At 42.5% G+C, this 15,174-nt stretch overlaps 1 protein-coding gene across 1 annotated transcript in view; it reads right to left on the reverse strand.

Moving 5' to 3' along the window:
* The window catches only part of KBTBD8 (kelch repeat and BTB domain containing 8), a 12,753-nt gene extending 12,586 nt beyond the window's left edge, over positions 1-167 (reverse strand). The window contains exon 1 of the mRNA XM_019536689.1: positions 29-167. Within this exon, the coding sequence (XP_019392234.1) occupies positions 29-44 (16 nt within the window). The 5' untranslated portion in view covers positions 45-167. The remainder of the gene's footprint in view (positions 1-28) is intronic.
* Positions 168-15,174: the final 15,007 nt, after the last annotated feature.

Here is a 15,174-nt window from a genome sequence, read left to right on the forward strand (position 1 = left end):
CCCCGGCCCGACCAACTGACCGACCAACCTCCCAGTGCGGCCATGCTCGGTGCCGTCGGCGGGCAGGGGGAAGAGGGAGCCGGCGCGCGAGGAGATGTCAGCAACACGGCTTGCCCTGGGCCTGCGCCTCTGGGCGGCCCGGATCCTGCGGCGGGGCCGAGCGCCGCCCCGCGCCTGCCAGCCCGCGCCGCGCCCATTGGCTCAGCTGCCGCGCGGGGCACGCCGGGAGCTGCTGTGCACGCGGGGCATGCTGGGCGCGGTAGTTCCGAAGGGAGGGGAGGCGAGGGGGCGCGGGGGGTGCTGGGAGTTATAGTCCCAACCGCCACAGCCCCCTCAGGCACGGGAAGGGGAGAGGGGGGCAATGGGCCCGGGCGGGTGGGTCTGGCCTGCCTTCACCGCGTGACGTCAGGGGTTTATCGTCTCGATGATGTCACCAGAGAGGCATGAATCACACATATGCGGGGGATAACAATGTATGCGCATCCCGTCATACGCGATGCATTACGTCATAGATACGACGCGTGCAATAGAAAGTGGTCATCAATACCGTGCATCTCATAGATTGTAATACTGCAATATATGATATAATGCATAGTGTAATTTATGCACTACTTGGTATAATTATCTATTATATAATTATATCTGTTCTATAATGTTATATATAATGCCCTCTATTATACAGAATCTATAATGTAATCTATATATATATAATGTCCTCTATTAATATCCATAATATATTATAGATATTAATAGAGGACATTACATATAATAATCTATTAATATAATCTATAATATCGATTATATACAATGTAAACTATAGATATAATGAAATCTGTTGTATGTAATGTAATCTATTAATATAATAGATAATGTAATCTATTATATACAGTGTAATTTATTAATATCTATAAATGTAATATAATAAATCTGTCATGTCATCAATATATATAAGGTAACCTGTTATATATAATGTGATCTATTATGCATATTATGTAATTATATCTTAATAATGCTTAATATCTTTATTAAGATAATCTTACATAGTATTATATATTATATACACACCTCTTATTCTGTATTGCAGGGCTCAGTAGGGAAAGGAAGCTCCCACCGGCCAACTCCCTTAACTTCCAGAGCTCTTTTGGATGATACCTGCTGAGCTTTACTGCTGTGACTGGTCCCCGTTGATTTCAGTGTGGGTACACACTGGTGTCAGGTCAAACATGCGTTCAAGTCTTGGAAAGCAGCCTAACTTTGTGACCCCACCTTTGCTGGCAAGATTCCCCACGCTTGAACAGAGACCCATTTTCTTCCCAGAGGCTTCACAAAGACCTGAGTGCCCTTTCAGAGTTGACGAAGTGGGAGCTGAAAGGGCTTACTTTAAGGAAGATTTGTTTCCAAGTTATTTGAGCCTGCAGAGATCACTTCATTCACTGAAGAAAAATGTACATGGAATATGCAATGGGAAGAAAAACAAAAAACAATGGCAACATTTCCAGGGCTGGAGGAGATAGGGTCAGTGTGGCCCAGTACTAACTAGATAACACATTCAGGACTTCAATATGTTGCATTGATTTTCCATCAGAAACATATAATTGGATTTATTTAGATTTTAAGCTCTGGATCAGGAACAGTCTTTTTGTTCCTTGTTTAGACACTGTCATGCAGAGGGGAGTCACAGGGGAGTTTGTGCCTAGCGCTAGGTACTATTAGGTAGTACTGCAATACAACTAATGCACCATGAAATACATAAAGAGATCACAGAACAACCCCCAATGGAGAATCAAGGCCCTTTAATAATGCAAGCAAAATCTCCTCAGAATAGAGATGAAGCGGTTGAAGGCTCCTGGTTTTTCTGTTATTTGCAACGATAACCAGTACAAGAAAACAGGAAGCCATGTTTGTTAATGACTGGGCACTAGAAGCTAGCTACAGAACTGTTCCCCTTTGTGAACTGCAGATAATAAAAGGAAAAAGCACTAAAAATTCTGAACTATTCAGCAGGCCGATTTGTGTTTCTCCTGTTCTCTTTGCAAGTGGACAGAACAGGTTCTGTGGTTCCATGGTCAGCTGAGAAGCTCAGCCCATACTAATTTTGTTTTTGCATATGCAAGAAATGAAAGGCACAGTTCATTTAAATAAATTTTAGAATTTAAAGCCTTCACCGCTACAACTCAGAAATAAAGCAACACAGGTGCATTGCGGATGCCATAAAGCAGATAATTGGAAGGTAAGAATAGTATCATTTGGTATCATCCGACTGTTGCTTCCACTTGCAGAGAATGGCTTTGCCGCCTTTTAGCAATTATCAGCAGCGTCCAGGTTGCTGTCGATAATACTACTACACAACACAAGAATGATAGCAACTCTGATGAAAGAGGTGTAAAAGAAAATAGAACTTCACTTCTGCAAATCGATTCTGCAGTTTTCCAATTTCCCCATTCAGTACTGGTAGGGGCTGTGAAATTGAGCATAGCTGCATCAAATGAAAGTGAAGGGAGAATACCTACAAGTCTTTGGTTTTAGCAAATGATATTCTCAGGTATTTGTCCTCACGCTGCAGAAACTGCTGTCCTGATGTCCGCAGCGTGTCATTTCCTTTGGTGTGAAGACATTGCTTTGGCTGGATTAGTGTACAAAATGAAACAAAAAATGAAATGGAGAATGTTTTTAATAGAGATATAACATTTAATCTGAAGCTTTAGAGGGCAATGCATGTTCTTGCAAGCACTCACTTTTGTAAGCTTTTTGGGTGGTCTCTATATAAGCCCTAAAAATCAGAGGGTCTGGGCCCTGTTCCAACACTGACTCCTTGTATTCCCTTCTTCCAGGCACTTAGCTTCTTTGGCTTTGATTCCCTAACAGTACAGTGGGGAACTGTAAAGTCTGACCTGCTTGGATGTAAACTGGTCTATCAGTAGTATTATTTTAGAGTTTAAACCCCTATGGCCAGCAACCAAGTGAAGCTAACAGCACCCTGATTGTCAATGAAAGTGCTCAGTACTTTACAGAATTAGGCCCTGACAGATGGAGGGTCTCAAATGCCCCTTGGATATCTGGATGTTTGGAGAATGAGACTTTACATTTCACACCCAGTTTATCATTCATGGAGATACAGCTAGTAAACTCACCAGATGTGAACATCTTATGGCAATGGCTTTGCTCCTCATTCAGCAGTCCCAGAATCCAAAATTAGGGATGGCAGGAATGATCAAGAATAAACGTTCATTCTAACCCCCTTTATTTACAATTACTGCAATTTTCTTCTTGCCTCTTTACGCTCTGGTGCCATGCTAAGCTCGGATCTTGGTCCTCTTTGTTCACTCTGAACTCCCACTGATTTCACAAGGACTCCTGCCGGTAAAAGGAGCATAGGTGAAGATCCTTTACTTCTTTCTTGTCAAAGAGCCAAGCACAGGAAGAAGTTAGAAGAAAGAACAGGGGCTTTGAGCAAAAAGATGGGAAATCATTTTAGGTACATGAGAATTAGCTGAGTATGGTAAAGCAGTTTATTTGCAATCACAGTGTAGATAATTTGCAGTGTTTCCTCCCTGAACTGTGGCCACAGATCACCTGCTTGGATGTTTTGGTTCTTGGAAAAAAGAGTAGCCAGGTACAAAATGCAAATTTGGTGTTCATTCTGAAAGAGCCTCTCATTGCTGAAATGGCTCAGGCCCAGGGCTCTGGGTTGAGCTTATCTCAAGGCTCATTTTTTGTTGAGACAGTTAAACAGAGAGACCACAGTTCAGCAGAAGAACAAGCTTTGAAAATCACACCAGGATTCAAAATTGCAGACCAACAGCTTTGCCTGAGCAAATGGAAACAGGAGGTGACAGAAAGTTCTTTAGTAACTGTTTAACTCAGATATGGGGCATTTCTCATTTAAATTAGCAGGAAGTTTTCCCAGCTTGAGCTTAGTCCTGCTAGAATAAGCACTCTCAGAATTGGGGTGCTGATATAAGAATGAAGAAATGACAGTCTCGCTGCTCTGAGAACCCAGGCGTAGGCAGGTACAAGTTAAAGGAAGCTGAACTGGAATCTTTTACACGTGTCCCAATGCTAGCTAAAAAGAAAAACAGCTTTGCTGCCTTGAAAAACACAACTCTGCGTTCTCAGCATCCCTCGGTGGTTCTGTGCACAGCCTATCTACTAACAGAATGCACTGGAACAGCTAGTAAATACCTAGAGTTTGGTCCCAGCCAGGCATGGAGTTCAAAAAGTCCCTTCTTGTCCCAGTTGCCAGGAAAACAGTGAAGGAGAATATCAGGGCTACACAGCGGCTTAAGCCTTTCTCCTAATCCCCTCTCCAGGAGTGGAAGAGCTTGAATCATAGCACCTGAGTGACAGGCGGATGTTGATTCTCTCATCTTGCCCTTGTGCAGAACTGGAGCAAAGAGGTGCTAAGAAAGGGGCTACAAGCCACCTTCATGCTCTCAGAAAGCTCTCAAGTATGCCAGGCTACAACTTTCTAGGGCACAGAGTACATGGCAATAGACAGTGCACTCCAATTACTTTTCCCTCCCTCTCTCTCTGGCAGGAGGGTCAGTAGCAAGTTGTCCTATTAGGTGATAGCAAAGCCACCTTGTGCAGTGTGTTGACCCCTAGGAGCTATTTCCATCCCGTTATGACACCAGATCAGCATAAGTATAAGTAGTAGCAATATGAGCATGACTGCACTCTAAATAAGCCTAGCAGTTTAACTGGGAAAACCCTTGGCATTCATTGTGAGCAGTCTAACCTTGGAAAAATCATTCTCTGCAAGTTGTCTTTTATGCACGAGACACAATGCATCATTTGCAGCAGTTCTCTTGCCAGGGGACACATTAATTTAATTGCTGTACAATAATTTAATATATTGATACATTGATTTAATTAGATTCTTTTGTATTTAATGGTTCCAAGAAATAACACATTTTGCTGGTGGAATCTTTAAAAAAAAAGACACCATCTAAGTTGGGAGAATAGAAGATCATTAGGGGAAACTGCCCTTGAAAGCAGATTGATCTTCTCATACCGAGCACCGTAGGCACTGCATCAGAATAGAGCAAAGACTGGCAGGGGGCAATTAATGGGGCAGATATTGGAGTGCCTTTTCTGATTACCACATACAGCACAGTGGATTTGGCCTTGCTGAGACAGGCGGGTGGAAACAAGAACCCTGATGAGCTATGGCTCTGCTAATGTCAAGAAGTGCCACTTCTGAGCAGCAGGGGCAACTTTATTGAAACCATCTGTTGTTTTGGAATACATACAGCCCACCCCCCTCCCCACAAACTCTTTTCCTTCCCTCCAAGTGTTTAACCTTTCTTTTCAGGCCACGCAAAACCACACAGCAAATCCCTCCTTAATCTAAGAATGACAAACCCTACTGTTTTCAACAAGTCTCAACAGCTACCCGACATCTGATAGCCTGTTTTGAGTGAATGATTTTCATCTGTGACAGCAGTGTGTTTTTGTGTAATTAAAACAAAATACATACTTATGCATTCCCTCAACACCCTCCCCAGAGCATAACACTGTATTTATGAATGCCATTGGTATACTCGGTATGTGTGTGCCTGTATGTAAGAGAGAAACCTACAATGTATAATCTCATGAGCCTCTTTGGATTTTCATTTATACTGCACAGAAGGGCACAAAGAAAGAGAAACGTTTTGGCCAATTTATCTTCACTGAAAACCCTGCTTTCAAGAAGCCAGTTCCAGCAGTGCTATTGAAGGAAAGTGAGGCATTTGGGCTACAGTGGGCTTTGTATTTGATTTATGGGCCTGATCTGTATCACATGCTTAAGTCCATCTTCCTTGGTTCCATGGGGCTTAAACAGCATGGGACAAAAGTTAAGCACGTGCCTAACTGCCTTGTTGAATCGAGGTGTCAGGCTCCAATAGCATCATGGGGAACAACCAGATGTTACCTGGAGGTGAGTAATTCAATGCTCTTTAATTGGTAAAAGTTTTTCCAGCAGGAGACAGGTCTGAAAGCCTAAAAAACCAGACTCTCAGAACACTTTTTTCTCTTTTTTTTAGGTGCAACAACAAAAGCCACTTGCTTTGTGGGCTCTTGGAACAAACACTGCGCGCTCAGCACAGGATCTCTGACCTCCCCGGCAGCAGCCATGACTCATAACACGTAAGCCTGTTTCACTCCACACAAAGGCATGCCTGCACACGCGCGCGTGCACACACACACGCACACACAGAGAGGAAACATGTCTCATCCACAGCGTCTAAAACCAAAAAAAGGAAATGCTTGCTGTTGCACTGTATAGAACAAGTGGTGACCAAAGAAAACCTACCTCATCAAGCAGCTTTCTTGCACCCGGTCAGCTCCCTGTGACCACATCCTTTCTAGCCACGCATGCCAGTAGAGCGGAAAGATGACAGTGCAGTGGGGAATATCACGTGCTACCACTCTTCTCCTCTACCTTCGCCCCTACCTTCTGTGTGACCAGGGCCCTGCAGGTCTCACAGGCAAAGGCACACCTTGGGCCTTAACAGATACAGATAACTCACAAAGTGGTCTGGATCCGTGGAGGTTTCCATTAGCTTGTTAGGAGCTAGACTGGCATGGGCTTTAGTCAGCTGTGCAAGCTCCCCCTCTCCCCCACTCAGACTGTGATTGCAACTGCAGGAGGGGGAGCAGGAGCTACTGAGGTACATAGGGGTCCTCTGGGCCAGTGTTTCTCAACCTTTGAAGTAGCAAGTACCCCCTAACTTCTGAAAATGTTAATAACTACACCAACACTCAATTTTCCAAGGGATTTTATATTTACAGACTAATGTATGCCATATGTTGGAAGAAGGGCTGTGTATATAAGGCTGTAATATGACAGATGTCTGATCTGGTGTGGGTGAGGTTGCCACTTTTTAAACCAGGGGTGCGCAGCTCAAGTATGTACCTGGGCTAGAGGTAATGTTGGCCAAACTTAGAGGGCTGAACCCAGTGCCGTGCAAAGCGTAGTACGCCAAATTATTCCTGGGGAATGTAAAGCACTGTGCAGTGTGCAGTGTACCAAATTTTTTGCCACAGTTTTGAGAGGGGAACGGGGCGAGAAAGGAAAAGAAGGTGAAAGAGAGACAGAGAGACAGTGTTGGGGTACCCACGTACCCCTTGCCTTTGTCTCGTGTACCCCCAGGAGTACACGTACGATAGGTTGAGAAACTATGCTCTGGACCACTGAATCCAGGCCTCATTGTTAACAGACAAACATTTACCCAGGGATTCACCAGTCACTGCTTCCAGTCCTCACACACAGCAACAAGCCATGAGAGTAATAGGTTAATTACTTGCTCGGTTCTCTTCACTGGGTTAGGGAGGGCAGAGAGACACGGGCTAGAGACAGAAAATTACACATAAATGGGTATAAGTGATCAGAAACCAGTCCAAATCTGTAACACAACAGAAATTCACTGCACATAAACCACTTTCAAAATGGCTGAAAAACCTAGATGGATGTAATATCAGACTTAACTGATTTAGGTTAAATTGCTTTATTGAACTTCTGCTCCAGATCAGGGAGTGGGAAGAATTCTGGCTTTGCTTTTCTCCCTTACTCGCTATTTCTTGGCTAGAGTAACTCTTAAATTTACAATTCCCTTTCCCCTAACTCAGAGAAAAAGGGGAGAGGGGTGCTAAGCACTGATGTGAAGAGTGGCCAGAGGAAGCCATTTGCAGCTCACAGCAAAGTTTTAGGTCATACAAACCTCAGGAACTATATTCTTGAGTGCCATCTAATGGTATACTATCAGTGTTGCTACTTGCATATCCAGGGACGTGGAACACTACAACAAGCAGGAGTGCCCATTGCTTCCAGGTCGGTGAAGACCACAAAGTTACAATCATGCAGCCTTATGTTTTGTTCATATATGCCACCAAAAAAGTGAAAAGAATTATAGTAAACTTGGATCGCTTTGTGCATTTTTACAGGTCTTTGAGAGAATCATTCATAGCTATTGTGTGTGCTTTCTCTTTCTTGCTATCTCTCCAGGGTAGAAAGGAGACGGTTATGTGTGTGTATGTGTGTATTTAAAAGACTTGAATGTGAACTAGACAGTCCCTGGGGCTACAATGAAAAGAAATGTATATCCTTACTTCTCATTTTCAGCTGGAAGAAAATCTAAATACATTGGAGTTATTTTTACCTTTCAGAAAGCTTTGTAGGTTAAAATAATCTCCCACAAACATGCTATTTCTTCACTTTATTTTTGAATACACACTAATCAAAAGCCTGAAGATGAAATAATTTGGTTTTACCAACCCAGTTGTTGAATTCTATGAAACAGGTAAGTAATGTTGACATGAAAATCTTATGATTCTTGAAAAGAAAATGCGCAATGTATACATGTTTATGAGCGCCCCAGCATTTGCCTTCTTATATACAAAAGAGCTAAGTGTCAATGTTTATAAAGAATGCTGTTTATTACCCAGCATTAGATTTGCCAAATAACATGGTGTGATAGAAATGTTTCATTACACATAAATATATTCTTTTTTGCTCATAGAAAACCAAATCCAACTGCATAGTTCATGTACCACAGAGTCAGAGTATTGTACTGTACCTTAAGACTCCAATTTATGTGCTTCTTGGACCTTGTAATTTTTTATTTTCAAATCTGCACAGTGGATCCAACCTTTTTCAGACTGTAGTCAATAGAGGTTTTGTCCTTGACTTCAGTGAAAGCAGGATCAGACCCAATGTGTAGGCATAAAAGCCAGTTACCATTTTTTAAAGCGTGCCTTAGGCTGGCCATATGTGAACTGGAGAGAATTGGATGCTTTCCCTCTCTGAACTCTCTGCTGAAACAAAAATAAAAGAAAGCTGTCAAGATCTTGGAGATTATTTGCAAATACTCATTCAGGGATGAAAATAACAGATGCTACTATGTCCTGCAATGTGGAACACCTTCCTTGTTATCTTCACCGTCATAACTTTGACCATACAGTATTTTCTCCTTGTATACTGTCATGATTGCCCTCCAAGGAAAGCTAGATCTATACTGCAATCAGAGTCGCAACACGTCTGAGCCAGCTATTGTTGGGCTAGCTTGGTTACCAATACAGCAAACGGGCAGCCTAAGGCTTCAGGGTAGGCCAGCCATTCTGAATACAGAGCCACGGTCCTGAGTGGATTTGTGCAGCCCAACCTGAAGCCTGTCTTGCTATGATTTTGCTGTTCTTGGTATCTCAGCCAGCCAAAATTTAAGCAAGATTAGATCTGTACACACCTAATGCAATCAACATCTGCCTATGATATAAGCCAGCAAACAGCATGGAGACAAAGCTATTATTTCTTTTCAAACCGCCAGGCTTCTGAAAGATGCACGAATGGTAATTAGCAGTTTGAGAAAGCCACTTCTCAGAGATGCCCTCTTATCAAAATTCTGACACGTGGCATTACCTTAAAGCCTGAAACGGCATTCTTTATACAAAAGGCCTTGAACTCTCTTTGGATAGAGCACTTTCATATCCTCTTGGATGGAATACTTTCATATCCTCTAAGCTCATGCATTTTATGGTAATAAGCTGTGGGATTTAGCACTGCTGTGACAACACGCCTCCTTTTGTGCCTAGCAGAATAAAGAGGGTTTTTCCAAGTGAAAGGTGGTGGTGGGTTAAAATGACACTTGGATCTGATGCTGTATTTACCTCCTGACTTTGTACAGAGTTTTATTTTTAATGCTAATAAGATTTCAGAGATGAACTTTAGAACTACTGTTCAGCATTTATCCACAGTGGGTCAAAATCTACTACTGCAATAGAGTTATGGATTATGGGAAGAGGGCTGATTTGTTTTGTGGGGGTGGTTAACTATTTTAATCTGCATCTTCATTACATTTTTCAAAAGAAAAACTTCATTTTAAAACAAAACAAAACAAAAATCAGTGATTAATTAAAAAAGAACACATTGAAATTAAACGTTATTTTTTTACTTCTCTGCTATTTTTTCAGCTGATACAATTCATAGAATCAAACTTGTTTTTTTTTTTTTAAACATAGTTCTTCCCCCCCAACTCTGAAACTGCCCGTTGCAGCAAATAAACCATTTGCTGGGGGAAAAGAACTTGCCTGACTTTTGCTGCCACTATAGAAGTTTTGCTATTTTCAGCACACAGCCAGTGGGAAACACTCTTTTAAAGCAATCTCACACTAATTAGTGCTTTGGATCAGATAGTGCCACTTCTTCCATGACACAGAGGACAATGACAAAACTGAAGGATCATGTCTCACTTTAGAAAAAGAAAACAGCTCTTTTATTCCCTCTTTCCAGGAAAGAGCTGACTCTCCATCTAAACAACTAATTTAATCCTGCTCATTCACATCCCTAAAAAAACATGTTGTTTCTTCTCATCTGTAAAACAGAAAGACATTTCAGGAAGCTACAGTCACGTTTTATTAATTAAAAGCCCTGCAACATCAGCAAAACTTGCCTATTGACTTCACAGTATAAATAAATATCTTATTTGTGTTTTCTGTGGTGTCCCAAGGTTGTAGCACTTACTCCCTTTGAGGTTGTTGCAGTTATTTACATGAGTAAAAGTTGCAATCATGCCCGTATGGAGGACTCCATCAGGCCTTCAGATTAATACAGAGGTGCACTTGTGTGAGCTCCAGGAGACATTATAGCCCTGCCCTTGTACTATTTTTATGCACAAGGACTCACAAACCAAGCAGTTTATCTGGGACCTTCTCATTCCCATCTCCATCGGAAAACCAAAAGCAGAACTGGGCAACATTTTTCACACCAAGGTTTTTCTTGCCAGAAATGCAGATCTGCATAGCTACAACTGAGACCGTTGGGGGAAGCATTGACTTCACCAACATTTTCATGTGAGAAGCCTCTTTTTTTTTTTTAAAGAGGACAGCTAGCTTTCACGTTTCCAGAACACGCTGGTGTGTGTTAGTCTTTTTGTTTCAAAAATGTTCTTTTTTCACATTCAATGCTTTTGTCCTGAATGGTTGCTTGCATTTCAAAACAACACAAATATTTATTTCTTTTGGAAAATTTGAAGTTGCTAATGAATTTAAAAAATCCTTCTTTCGCCCAGTGGCATCTGGAAGTGCAGTTATAAGCCTGGCCTGTATGGAAATGTAATGGGATGCTCCATGGGCTCTATTCCCCTTCCACATTCATGCAGTACCAACCTAGATTCCTAGTGTGGCAATGTGGTTCTGAACTTGAGCTAGATATGCACACCTGCCCAGTCTGCTATTCTGCTGCCATACATGTGAAAACCAAAATGCATTAAAGTGAGCGTTTATTATTCTTTGTGAGCTTAAAACAGCCTGTAACAACAGTGGGAGTGCAAGGGACTTGCTAAAACAATGTGTAATACCTGTACTGGTATGGGGGTTGGGGCACATGACTTGTGAGGAGAGGCTGAGGGAACTGGGCTTATTTAATCTGGAGGAAAGAAGACCAGGCAGGATTTGACAGCAGCCTTCAGCTTCCTGCAAGGTGGGTACAAAGAGGATGGAGCTGGACTGGTCTCTATGGGGGCAGATGACAGAACAAGGAGCAATGGGCTCCAGTTGCAGCAAGAGAAGTTGAGATTGGATATTAGGAGACATGTTCTCATGAGGAGGATAGTAAAGAGAAATTGTGGAATCTCCATCCTTTTGAAGACCCAGCTAGACGAAGCCTTGGCTAGGATGAGGTAGTTGGGGGCTGGTCCTGCTTTGAGCAGGGGGTTGGACTAGATGTGACCTCCTGAGGTCCCTTCCCACCCTCATTTTCTATGATTCTATATCGTAGCACCCAAAACCCTGTATAAACATCAGAGCCCTGCTAGGATACTGTGTTTCTTAGTTTTTGTAGGCCCCTTCTCATAGCTCATAATCCAACCTTCACATTGCTGCTTTCCACTAGCAACATCACGAGCTCCCTGCTTTCCTTGTTCTCCCCTGAGCAAAGGAAAAGTCAACAGTTTGCAATTAGCTTCACCTTGTACTGAGCGCTGCCCATCTGGTACTGAGGATGGCACACAGTGAAGCAGGCTTGCAAAATCCCTCCATCAGTATCAGCTAAAGAAAGGTGATTGGCAGGGCCTGCCACCCAGGAAGCCTGATCTACCTAGGGTGGGGAATAGATGCTGTAGCTCTCCAATCCACCAACCTCAAGAGATCCCTGATGTTAAATTTTTTATGTGGCACTTGGGTACCAAGAAGCTGGATACCAAACACAAGAAATTCATTTCCCAGAATTGATGTTCTTTTTTGTGAACATTGGGGGAGGGGGCTATTATAAATGGGGTTTCATTTGGAGCATGCACTCTCTTTGGCATGTTTGAAAGCACCAGTTGGGGGCATCCTCTGTTGGCTTTACTACCTTATTTCTAGTTTGGGGCACATGTGGAGCTGAAGTGGATGAGCAAAGGGGTCTTCTTGGCAATGGTCTCAGGAGTGCCATGAAAGCAGTATAATACTTAGTCCCCGTGATAGAACCAATATACATGCTACCTTAAGATAACAAGCTCTACTCTGGACTATTCCTGAAATCCATTCAGAAATTGGCTGAGTGAATATCTGCTTGAGGAGGTGGAGTGAGTCCCCTCAGTGAGCTTTGCACTAATTGCTTGTGGGCCTCAGGTGGTTTAGCCCCCACTGGGCTCCATGCTGAAGAGCTGCTCTGCTGTTAGCAAGTTTAAAGCTAGCTGTGATATGAGTATATGTGCTGCAGTCACCATTGTGTAGATGTGCTCCTAAATGGCTTGAGGCCTGCCTAGCTGGAAGGTAACTAGCACCCCTGCACAGTACAGCACCCCTGAGAGAAAACCCAATTCATTAGGAGCCAAACTTGCTTCTTCTGTCATCAATAATTAAATCTCAATTTAGCTCCGGTAGAGACAGAAGCAGGTCCTGTAGCAAAGCAATAGGAAGTTACCATGGATCAATCATTTGCTATCTGATGAGGTCATAAATGCTTATCTGAGGGCAGAATGTGGTCCTGTGAAAGAATAAAGTCTCCAGGCTTGGCGATACCAAAAACCTGGATTCCCTATTGAATGCGGCCACGTGTGGCAATGGTGATACATTTTTCCTAACCCAGCTGGATTTACTCTGGGATTTTTATATACATGCTTTGTGACCTCCTGTATTAGAAGTGTCCAATTGTCAGTAATGAATCCAAACCCTATAGTCTGGGCATTTAGCTAAATAGATACAGAGCTAGATATAATAAACATGCTGACAATTGTCGCGTACCTTTGTTTTCGAAAAATCTTACCTCTTCGACATGGGGACCAGGCTTAGCTCTCAATCACATTGTTCTCCTTTATCTAAAGCTGAATTGTGGGATTAGTTCCACTCTGTGAGTTCAATGCATAGCTAAGCTTACCTGATGCAGCCTGAGGACAACAACTCAGCAGGGAGGTTTGAAACTTAATAGTGGAACAGGAATACAGGAACTCCCCAGTGACTACAGTGCACTAGTGTGTGAAAGCCTTCTCTGTCATTTCAACGGCATGTCAATATGTGAGCAGTGGACTAGCTTTTGGGAACTGCACCCGATAGAATGAGCTGCACTTCTACAAGAAGAGATTTAAACAATGTAAGTAAGGGAAAGATGAAAACACTCAGCTATAGCATTTGCAGCATTTCATTAAAACAGTTTGATTGGCAACTTCTACATTTTAAAGTTTTAGCACTGATTTTTTGTTTTAAGAAACACTCTAGTTTTCCCAAGTGCGATAGTTAATGTAGTTCCAATTTATTCTGGTATTTTTAAAATGTAATGCAATTGTCTAAAGGACAAGGAAGGATTAATAATGAAAATAAAGAACAAACAACAAAAGCTAAGTACAATATGGAAGTCTAGTTGTCATCATCATAAAATAATGTTTTACTTTTGTCCGAAGGTCTGGGTCACAGGAAAATTCTAGACTAAAGATCCAAAAGAAAGAAATAAGGATAAGATAAGATAGCACCTGTTCAGAAAGGGGAAATATGATGCAGAGACAAGAAATGTCATTGTACAGCAATGACATCAGTCCAGCATGTCTCCAGCTCTGTTTCACCACGTAGGTCAATTCTTCATACACATTTCCATTGCATCATTAATCTGTCAATAGAACAAATTCAAACACCCTTCACTTATGCTATATGTGCTCTGCAACCAGGACTTTGCTTCTGTTATCTGTCTGCTTAGGTCATCAAGGGCCTGAAGTGGATCCTTTCAAAGTCAAAAGGAGTTTTGTCTAGGACTTCAAAAAAAGCAGAATTAGGTGGCGAGTGAGTGAATGAACCTACTTTGTTGTGGGATGGCACTAGTTTTGATTGAAAGCTTGATTTCATCCATAAGAACATCTTGTTTATGCCAATGGCCATAGTTTTAAAAGAAACTCTCTCTAAACCAGATCTACCTTCTAGGTAATAAGAAAACTCACTGCCATATCACCTCCCAGTGCCAGTGAGAGGCAGTGTGAAAAATGGATAGGGCATGGGACTGACACTGGAGTGAAATCCTGGTTCAACGGGGACAAGATTTCAACCCTATATTGTCTTCCCCATTCCAACACCAAGTTGACATGTGGCCTTGAGCCAGTGGCTTTCCCTTAGTGCTTCCATTTAGGAGGTGGTGCTGTCCCCTACCTTGGGGGTCTTCAAGAGGCGGTTGGCTAGATATCTGGCTCAGGTATTATGATCCCAGCACTCATTCCTGCCCAGGGCAGGGGTCGGACTTGATGATCTGTTCAGGTCCCTTCCAACCCTAGAAACTATGAAACTAAGTCTAACAAAGGCTCATTATTGGCACATGCAGAATCATTTAGGGGTGGGCGTTTCAATGCTTTTATCCCTGGGGCAACTGATTTTGATGGGAGCTGAGTTAGACTAATGCTGAGAGGTTTTGAAAAATCCCAACTATATATAGTCTAAAGTTTAGACTCTAAAACATGTACAGTGGGCTTGTCTAGCCAACAGAAAATTGCTTGCCATATAGAGTCAGTGTGTAACCCCTTCAGCTGATCTCAGGGGCTGAGAGTACTGGGTTACTAGCAGCCCCCCAAACTGACTAGGAGGTATCAATTTCAGCACTGATCATAAAAGTCCTGGATCTCTGGATAAGGAAGTATGGAGCTGTAAGGAGGCACAAATCTCTGAGCTCAGACTAAGGAATGATGTTGAAAGGATTAAGGGGAAGTGAAAAGCTGATTTCTGTCTCCTCCAGCACAAATGAGC

This window comes from Crocodylus porosus, unplaced genomic scaffold (genome assembly GCF_001723895.1).
Source record: "Crocodylus porosus isolate Cpor-Errol unplaced genomic scaffold, CroPor_comp1, whole genome shotgun sequence".
NCBI lineage: Eukaryota > Metazoa > Chordata > Crocodylia > Crocodylidae > Crocodylus > Crocodylus porosus.